Source organism: Glandiceps talaboti, chromosome 19, assembly GCF_964340395.1.
Source record: "Glandiceps talaboti chromosome 19, keGlaTala1.1, whole genome shotgun sequence".
Taxonomy (NCBI): Eukaryota; Metazoa; Hemichordata; class Enteropneusta; family Spengelidae; genus Glandiceps; species Glandiceps talaboti.
In genome coordinates this window covers 17,845,306-17,856,382 of record NC_135567.1, presented here as the reverse complement: position 1 = coordinate 17,856,382, position 11,077 = coordinate 17,845,306, and the positions used below count along the sequence as shown (strand labels likewise).

General features: G+C 37.4%; 1 protein-coding gene across 1 annotated transcript in view; it reads right to left on the bottom strand.

The window, feature by feature from the left end:
- Positions 1–6,857: 6,857 nt before the first annotated feature.
- The window catches only part of LOC144450089 (acetylcholinesterase-like), a 7,088-nt gene continuing 2,868 nt past the window's right edge, over positions 6,858–11,077 (bottom strand). Inside the window, exons 4-8 of the mRNA XM_078140657.1 lie at positions 10,873–10,991; positions 10,261–10,428; positions 8,470–9,089; positions 7,488–7,663; positions 6,858–6,949 (exon numbers count right to left, since the gene is read on the bottom strand). Of these exons, the coding sequence (XP_077996783.1) occupies positions 6,858–6,949; positions 7,488–7,663; positions 8,470–9,089; positions 10,261–10,428; positions 10,873–10,991 (1,175 nt within the window). The remainder of the gene's footprint in view (positions 6,950–7,487; positions 7,664–8,469; positions 9,090–10,260; positions 10,429–10,872; positions 10,992–11,077) is intronic.

Below are 11,077 nucleotides of genomic sequence, written 5' to 3'. Positions count from 1 at the left end.
TGATCTGTGTAATGTAACAATGCAAGGAAGAGAGGAAAACATTAAAATGATTCAATAGACAGTTTCCTTGACTTTAAAATATCAAAGCGGTCACTTTTAAAATGACGTAAATATTTCAGGAAACGTGGAAACTTACGTCAGAAACGAATATAGAACTATACACAATCGTTTCATTGCTTGCTGAAGTATTCTGGTGCGTTCTGAGTTACACATGTATGTATTTCCTGAAAATATAATCCGGTGTTTCTCATACTGTCTCATAAAGTGAACAAGCAGAGTTTACGGGGGTTAGCAGAAGAAGAAAATGGGGAACACGAATACATTTCTGGGTACGAATTGGAGGAGACATTTAATAGAATGCTACTGGTCTGAAATATTTTGCTTGTGATTTGAACCTTACACCACCAAACAGGTGTTGCTAGTCTGCTGTTGATGGTATGAGCTTGAACCAAATTAAACCATAAAATCAAGACTTGTCGTTTACCTTATTAACATTTGAAAGATTTCAAGTCCTGTCACTTTCCTGCAATAATAAGATTCGGTGTGAGATACAAGTTTAACTCCTATGATCTAGCGTACAATTGTACGTTTGTTCGGTGTGATACTCCCCAGGAGTTAAAAGACGCCAAATCGGAGGAGGGTACTGCGTCAGTGTAATTACAATGTTTTTGTTTTTACATAACTTCATATTAGGATTTGATGGTGGTGGGGGGGGGGGGGGTATTTGGTACCTTTATTATTCAGTAAATAAAGTGTCAGAGTCCGGGGAGTGATTATTCGACCGAAAGAAGAGACCATTCAGGAAAAAAGAAAAGAAAAAAGAAAAAAGACAGTTAATAAAATCATTAATCACACTGCTACACCCTGTGCAAGTTCGGGCCTATAAAAAAAATGATACCCACTGACAACACCTGTTGAACGTTAGACTCTCACAGTCCGCGGAGCTTCACATTACTAAAATTAAAGCTAAACGAGTTATTTTGTATGTACCGATATCATTTATATAAAAGTATTCGTACATCCTTGTACCGTGCGCCCTCACCGACCGCATAGAGATAACCTTTCGTTGACGTGTGATTGCGACGCTCGCTCCGAGTTTTCGCGAAGCAAATAAAAAAATGTACGTCTCCTCCACCTGTCGTTGTTATTTCCGCCTTTTCAAACATTGTTGCCTCTATTCTGAAAATTTGCTAACTCCCTGAGTTATCAGTATGCACACATTACTATAGTATAGACGTGCAATAATACTTTCAAATAGCAAAATACTTCACAATTCAGACGAATTTGTGGACTATGCACATGACACTATGTATATGATAAGCATGATAAAAGTTAGTGACGATTAGTCCTTTGACCAATCACGTACAACGTGCGCATCGTTCTTTCGCGCATATCCAAGTTTTGACGACACTTGAAAACGTAGAGATGGCGGGGATGAGAGTGTTACGCTGTTTTGGATACTGTACTGTCTTCGTGCTTGTAGAAATGGTTCTAAGCCAGGTACAAAAAAATAAAGGTGAGGTTATCAGTTTTTTCTAATATTTATTCAAAGCTTTTTTGCTGAAGTGAAGGTGCTCCCGACATTTTCATGACATTTTAGTTTACTATTTTTGAACGATTAGCATGGCGTTTGTCTTTTGAAATTATGGATGGAATTCTTAGGTAAATAACTCGATTGAAACTGATTGAAGTAACAGTATACCTGTAGAAGTGTGACAAATGGTCGCTAAGAACTCTACTACCAATTTTTTTTCAAGATACGGCGTGAATTCCTGAAATGGCGCTCTGTGAGAAATACCTAAATTATGTGTCCATGTACGTTAAGTGTAGTCTGCTAATCGATGTATCACAACTTGATACGAGGGCTGGAGTCGGTAAAATGTAACATAAATTAAAATTGTGAAAAACAGAGTCAAGATTTCCCAAGTTTATCTCTTGTGAATGGGTAAATTGAATGTTTTTGGTATAATTTTACAGTCATTTCTGTTTGTGTACACGATTATTTCCTTCGGAGACGATTCTTGGCTCTATGACGCCAGAGGATGTCAAATTTGTTACATTGTTGCATTAGTTTTGCGCTACCGATCATGATACATGTAGAGGACGCTCAATCGTATGATGTGACACGCGCGCTCATTTCCTTCGTTCGCTTCAGAGGGGAACTGGTCGATCGCGGGTACGGTCTGGCATCAATTCGATTGCGGAATTTCATTGACGTATTTCAAACCAAATTTTGAAAAGTTTCACGCCTTCACTGATTAAAAGGTTCAGTATTTAAATTTACTACTGAGATGTTGATAAGTTGAGTTGATGAAAATGTACTGCTAATGTATGCAATACTGGGTTTCCGGTTATTCAATGTGTTCATGTTTTAGTATGTTGTATTGATCGTTGTGATGTGACCGTTATAATTTACACCACATGGTTTACATCATTAATAACCGTGTGGATATGGATGTCGCGCACTTGTGAACATTCGGAGGCGGGGGGTGGCCTGAGCGAACAAAGATCGTTTATTGAGCGTGTGTGACATTGTGCGATCGTCCCTATTATCAGTGGAAAGCAAACAGTCGCTGGTCTTGTTTTCACGTTTCGTACAATTCGAAACATTCCCTGGGATTCTATTTTAGAGAAAGTTGCACAAAAATGAATGCACGTCATTTTTATTTTTCTAAAAATGTGTTGTTGATTTAGTTAGGATATGGGGGGGGGGGGGGCATTTTAAAGATATAAAAGCTCATGTAAATAGTTTTATTTACCATCACATACATAATGATATCCTATAGCTAGTAATCTGTTATTCCGCTAACAGACAAACATAATCCTTATGGTATTCTGGATGTAAAACCCCGAATCCTTGATGAACACCCTGCCAATCTGACAATGCATGTTGGAGATACAGCAGTATTTTATTGCAAAGTTTATAGCCGCCTCCAACCAGAGAGAATCCATTGGTATAAGTTAGCTGAACCACACACGAACCCCAGCAGTGTATACAATATGAGTGGAAGCCTGGAATATAAAGGACGGACGTACCTCTTCCTGGGACACAGTGAGATATGGGCTAGGGAAAATTCAACTTATCAAGGAAAACTGACATTGGTCTCTGTAACCCTGGACGATTCTGGTACTTATGTTTGTCTCTGTCTGACTACTTACCATGCTGCTTACAAAAGGGCATGCCTCACAGTGTTGAATGGTAAGTGAATGGATTATGATTTACCCTATAGTGCTAAAGGTAAGCAAATATACAATACTTTACCTAACATTGGTTAATAGTGAGGAGTCTAATATGTATCCTAAAATGGCCAATGGTAAGTTAATAGAGTACGTTTTACCTTCGAGTGTTGAATGGTAAGTGGATAGACTATACCTAACCGGACAATGCTGAATGGTAAGTGATGAGTCTATAGTCTAAATTAAAATGGTCAATGGTAAGTGAATAGAGTATGCTTTCCATCTGAGTGTTGAATGGTAAGTGGATAAACTATACCTTACCTGATAATGCTGAATGGTAAGTCAGGAGTCTAGTTTACCTTAAAATGGTGAATGGTAAGAAAATAGACTACCTTACCATATTGAATGGTAAGTGAATAGACTGTACCTTACCATATTGAATGGTAAGTGAATAGACTATACCTTACCATATTGAATGGTAAGTGAATAGACTATATTACCATATTGAATGTTAAGTGAATAGACTATACCTTACCATATTGAATGGTAAGTGAATAGACTATACCTTACCATGCAATACTTTATTTATATAGACTACCTTGCCATATTGAATGGTAAGTAAATAGACTATATCTTACCATATTGAATGTAAGTGAATAGACTGCTGTTATCTATTGTGTCTATCTCAACAGATGTTTATATTGCATATTAATATCATTTGTAAGCTAAGCAGAATCTTCTGTATATTACATATATGTATTTGGTTAATTTTGTATTAGGTTCAACGGATGGCATCAATTCAAATGAATACAGGGCTTTAACAGTCTCTGAGTATGCCATGCTGAGTGCTCCATCACTCACTTATCTCGGTGTAGTTATAGCATTTTTTATACTTGGGAAGTGTATTGTATACAGACGAGTTCCTGAAAACCAGCACCGTGGACATAGAGGTGAAGGCAAACCAAACACTGCATCTGACACAACAAACATGGATGGTATAGATGGATCAGATAGGTTAGCAATGTATAAGGTGTTCAGCATGTTTGAATCTCACCGATGTGTGAGGGCGCTGTCTGCTGGTACCACTAATGAAACTATCACCACTGTTTAGGCCTTAGCAAATGAATTGTGTAGTTCCGGTTACCTAACCCCCACCTAGCTTTTCACTGCCACACCGACCCTAAACCTTTTTATGTATTCGAGAAGAAAATAATAAAATCGCAAAAAATTGCAGTATCACCAGAAATAGTTGATGCGAAAACTTAAAAAGACAATATAAAACTGTTCTTCCAATCTGTAATGGCTGTACATCGGACAACACAAACCATTTGGAAAGCAATGGAAAACCTGAACTAGACACACACATAGAAAAAAAATAAAAAATAAAAAATCTACCTACCCCACCATTCTAAAATTGAGCGTAATCGTAACTACACAATTTTTATTAGGCCATAAACTCATTCAAAAAAGTATAAACTCAGCTTGTGCCCCTTTCGTTCTTTACCAAATATTTCTATAGTTCTCTCTCATTTTAATCCAATTGGGAACATTGTTACTTTTTCAAAAGTGATTTCATTTTTTAGGCCTTATTGTTCGTGATCTGCAAGATCTGAAATGTCTACAAATCCACTTATAAATTTTCTGTTTTTATTGACTTTGTTAGTGTTTACTAAAGCGATGAGTAACAAAGGAAAATAATAGTTTTGAAGTTACTGATTTTTTTGGTTGAAGTTTCTAACTTCTAGTTTTGGCTACTTGCCAACATTTTTTATGTCAAGTGTGACTTCTGTCAATCTTAAATTACAATCCACTAGGTGAGACGTCAGATGATATGGAATATTTTGAGTCTGTTAGTCACTTTATTCTATACAAGGAAAATATTGTATTTCACGTTATTTTCCATTTTCTAGTACATGTACTAGTAAGGCCTAAAAATATGTTTGGTTCTGGTTACCCGACCCCCACCTATTTTGTCACTGCCGATCCTAAACATATTTAGGTATTCGAGAGAAAAAAATTGCGAAAATTGAGAAGTCTTGCGAGAAATAGTGGATGCGGAAACTTAATACATCAACTTAAAAAGACAAAATAAACTGTTCTTCCAATCTGTAATGGGTGTACATCTGTTGAGAAGAAACCAATAACACAGAGACCATATAGGCGTAATCGGAACCACACATCTTATTTTTTATTAGGCCTAAGCCGTAAAAAAAATTGTGTGAATCACATTACATTCAAATTTAAAATAGTTGGGGTAGGTAGATTTTTTTAAATTTATTTACTTTTTCATATGTGAGTGTCTAGTTCAGATAATTATGTTTTTCTGTTGTTTTCATATGGTCTCTGTGTTATTGGTTTCTTCTCATCAGATGTACAGCCATTACAGATTGGAAGAACAGTTTTATATTGTCTTTTTCAGTTGATGTCAGTTTCCGCATCCATTATTGATTTCGAGACTTCACAATTTTCGTGATTTTATTCTCTCTGTTTTTATGGTCGGCGTGAAAAACTAGGTGGGGTCGGATAACCGGAACCAAACATATTTTTTATTAGGCTTAAGTAGTTCCCAAGCTTTTTAATTTTCTCAAATGTTTTGTAATTACTCACTCAGGTTATTTTTGACACACAAGTCAGAAAGAATTATGTTTTAAAAAGTTATTTTATTCTAATAAAAAGATGAATATAGTCCGCCTTCGACCTGACAAAATCTCGGTAACTGGTCACAGTGGTGCCTGGCTCTAACGGTTACGTGAACACTGGAGTTCCGGACGGACTGATCAAACCCATATGGCGGCTGATGTCATGGAATTCTCGCAAACCAGATCTGTATTTTTTCCGCCATACCGCGAAATAACGAACGCCTTGCAACTGTGCCGTAAAAGAGGCCGCGGTTTACGACGATGACGTCATTGCAGTAGATGGTAAGTTCAGAATTTATCATGAATTCCACAGAAATTCCAAATAGTCATTAAAAATAAACAAACTGTAAATTTAAAATTACGAAAATGATTTCATAGTTATTGGGAAAACATTTGATGACTTGCATTATGACGAGGGGGGAAAGACTACACAGGCAGCCGTCTAGACGAAGTGACCCCTTGACCTATTTTATTGCCGACTTCCAAGAAAACATGTAGTGTGACGTCGAAAAGTATTATGTTAAACAAAATTTTAATAGAGAAAATATTGTCTGCAACTAAACTGAATTCAAGAAATGGCAAAATTTCAAGGAAAAGAAATGATGTACATCATACACAGAATATTGCCAAATTAATTTTAAAATTCGGGACAACTGATGATGGCGAAAATAATCTTAGGAGTTGGGTTATATGCCATAAACATTCTATATTACAGAGTTGGATCATCTGACGTCATAAAGAGAGTACAGAGGTGGGTTGTATTACGTCATAAACATTACATTACATATAGAGTCCAGAGATAAGTTATGACATGCGCATTACATTATAGCATAGAGGTGGGATTTATGACACAAACATAACATTATATAATTTTACGTTTATTGGTGGATCTATATAGATTACAGAGCTGTTATGACAAATATTACATCATTGAGCTGAGTTATGACGTCACGAATGTTACATTGTAGAATACAGAGCTGAGTGACGTCATAGATAGGTTTCCACAATTGAAGTCGACATCACAGTTTTAAATTTTATTTTTCAGGGCAAACAATATTCATCGGCGAAATTCTTCTTGATACATGGGTCTGGTTTGTCATTTTCTGTTCTGACTTCGTTTGGATTGTCTGGACCTGGTGAGGAATGCATTCGTCATACAGTAAGTAAATAATAAAATCGCTATCACCTTTACTATAGAGATATTTGAATGTTGTAGGACGTCAATCTTATAACACGTGTTCATATAACCTTCAGTGATTGGCTTAGATCGTACCACGTGGTGTGGACTATTGACCCATAGTGACCGCAATTTGCTTTCCAATTTTACTTGGGCAACATTCATGGAGCACTGAAGCATTATCAGAGATTTTTCTTTCACTATACAAGGCTTTGAAAGAATGTGTCTGAGAATGTGATGTGTTATAAAACTTGTTTTTGTAGCAAGTTATATGCCAAGGAAACGTTGCTTTTATGCAGCAGAGATTGCTTTTTCATTTACATACATACATACACACATACATACATACATACATACATACATACATACATACATACATACATACATACATACATACATACATACATACATACATACCGCATGGGGTTTATTTATAATGAAAACATGGGAAGGGGGACCCGTACGTGTTGCGATGACTGAGTGAGAATACTTACAAGACAAAGCGTTTGATAAGTGAGGTACATAGATATTCCAAAAACGACACTCTGTTGCTTTCAGTGCACGTTTATTGGCTAATCCTGGTGACAGGTCTTTATACGTCATTTCCGGTATTGTATAACGAGGCCAGGTCAGATCGGCTGCTCCAAGCCAATCTGATGAGACAGGATCCCTTAAATGGATAGAATGGAAAGATTAGGTATTGAATTCAGTTGACTGCCATCCTGGATTGTCATACACCACAATATCAGTTAGTCTGTGAGGCACAACGTGACGGTGCGCCCACACACATCGGTCAAAGGGTGAGAGGAGGTCGGTGTTTTCGGAACGGCACGACGTATCTACGCCGTATCTAACAGTCTAAATACCAGTTTATTTGTGACACACCATTGAACGACAAATACACAAAGAATATTCTTGATGGGAGGAAACCCCATGTATATAAACCCAGTTGCAACAATACGGTTTATCAATATGCTACTTAGAAGGGAACATCACTTCAGGAAATACTTGTATTTTCATAAACTTCATGTCATGATTTCACATATAAATTTCACACTATTACCAAGAAGCACTAAATTTATACTGTTTCACTTAATTGTTCTCACAGTCGTGTAATGTTGCTCCTGTGACTCTTGCCCCATGGGACTTAGCAGGCATACATATGTATTAGTTGAGCAATGAATATTCATAACTCCTAGGTGCTTTCTATCTTCAGATTAAGTCATAATCATGGTTCAACTAACGGAGTGATGAATATTCAGTGTTCAACTAATACATATGCATGTCTGTGTGAAGCAACAGCACAAGACCATGAGTACAGTAAAGATGAAATAGTTTCAATTTGGTTTTTCTTGGTAACCGGGCAAAATTCATGTGATGGGAAATCATGAAATGACTCTCCAGAACCCCAAATTTATGAATATATCTTATAGACTTAATGTAGAGGCGTTCCCCTTTCAATTATTTTCAACTTACCCTGTCTTGGCAAAGTTTGTCCACATACTCATGACTTGTAGGGAAAGGAGAATCTCGCGAGATTCGTACGTCATTTCCATGTGACGTAAGAAGTGCCAACCGAACACGAAAGGGACTTCTTCAGCATGACTAGCACCTAACCACGTGACATTGAAAATACTTGTGGACGACTTGTGGGTGTAGTGATACAAATACACTGAATTTCCAAGTTCAGAATATACATGTGCAAATGCATTGGCAGGACATATAAAGCTTTCATCTCCCGTCAGCTGTGATAGCCTTGTGAAATAGTTAACATCCGGGTAATCAGCATGAGTCCAATCAGTATACAGGAACTGTGCTGACTTGTGGATCAGCTGTCCCCCCTCAGCGTATGTTAATACTGGGATGTACTCAGTGAAGGTTTTCAGGTCTATTTTTGGCTCGGTTTCATTGTAGAAATGTGGAAATAAGTAAAACAGTGTCATTGTACCTTCGTCAGAGTTTGCGCCTATAATTAAATCTGCATTATTGTAACGCCCAGCTTTCAGTAAAACTTTAGGATCGTCAGGTATAAAATCTCCATCGATGATCGGAGTGAATGCAAGCGTCGTTCTCTTCTCTCCTGTCTTCTTTGTAACCTAATAATAAACATTATTAAGTAATGTCATTTTAAAATATTTATGAATAGTGTATAATTATTTATAATTCTAAGGGAAGAGACTAATCTGAAGTGCTATACTTGTAACAGAGCTCAATTATAGAAACGATTCGAATGTAAATTTATAAAACTAAATACTATGTACACGCGTATACACATAATATATAATAAATGTTATTTTATATAGCGCTTTCCCACTCTTTTCTCAAAGCACTTTACTATTATTACCCCTGGTTCTTATCTATATCGGCCCGTTACACTTCCTCAACGTTAACTCCCTGTGGAGCATACAATCCATTGCAGCCTCTATAAGCGCATAGGATTAAAGCATTCACATTGCAATCTCTATCCTACCAGGTCCCCAATTATACAGCTGGGTTGACTGAGACACAATCATGGTTCAACTCTTACACAAGAACTTTAGCTACTCGGAAACAAACGGCAACGATGGGGCTCGAACCTGCAACCTGCAGACTCCAAGCCGACCACTCTAACCATTCACCCATCATGACTCCGCAACCTGCAATCTGCAACCTGCAGATTCCAAGCCGGCCGCTCTAACCATTCACCAATCATGACTTCACAACCTGCAACCTGCAGATTGCAAGCCGGCCGCTCTAACCACTCGCCCATCATGACTCCACATAGAGCTTGTGTATTATAACCGTATACTTTTTTTATGATATGTACAGCCTGGAGTACTTGCCATAAGCTATACTGTGAGGTAAGTACTTCCCACATTCCATCTGAAATACTTACCATAAGTTGAGTTATGATGTACTTACCACATACGGTCTGAAGTACTTAACATACGTTGAGCTATGATGTACTTACCACATACAGTCTGAAGTACTTAACATAAGTTGAGCTATGATGTACTTACCACATACTGTACAGTCTGAAGTACTTACCATAAGTTGAGCTATGATGTAATTACCACACACCGTCTGAAGCTATAAGGTACTTGCCACTTCTGTCTGAAGTACGTACCATAAGTTGAGCTATAAGTTACTTACCATATACCGTTTGAAGTACTCACCACAGCTTGAGCCAAATAATACTTGCTAATGTTATACCATCTGAAATACCACAAGTGATCATAAGTTGAGCTATGCAGTACTTGCATATTTAATAGCGTCTAAAATACATACCATAAGTTGTGCTTTTGCCAAGTCTGCAGCTGGAGTCTTGCGCATACAAGTAACAATTTCGCCCGTAGTCATCTGATCACATCCAACCAATGAGGCCAAAGCAAAAGCTCGCCTTTTAGCTATTTCAGGCGATGGAACTGTTGCCCATGGAGAAAAGGCAGTTCCGCTCTGAAAAACAAGCCCAAAAGTGAAAAAGGTTTTAAATGGGTGCCTTTTTAAAAAGCATACCAAAAGAGAATTCAACAAGTTTATGACTTAGAAATTGTTAACATTGTTTATATTACCAACCAATTCGAAGAATCTGCAGCTGACTGTATCATATCTCGTCAGATTATACAATAGATTGCTCAAGATAGGAAATCTAGTAGACACATCAGATTGACAATGTAAATCAAACAGTAAGAGTTCATGAAAATGGAATGAGAACAGGGAACGAGGCTTATGGGAGTGGCGGCATGAGATGGGACGTACAGTGGGAGTGAAAGCACAAGGTTATCGAACAATGGGAGTGACAGAATGGGATGAGAACAAATGGGAGTGAAAGCATTGGATGAGAACGATGTGGTGAGAATACAAGGAGCAAAAAAGGGTGAACAGTATATTTCGTCGCACCTGCATGATTGCTCTTTGAAATAGTCCTCGATTCATTGGAGAAAACAAATGCAAACCAATACTCGCTGCTCCAGCACTTTGTCCAGATAAGGTTATTCTATCAGGATCTCCTCCGAATGCTATCAGTTAAAGTGAAATAGTATTATTGATTAGTTATTTTGAATTATGTGCGTGTATGTATGTATGTATGTATGTGTGTATGTAT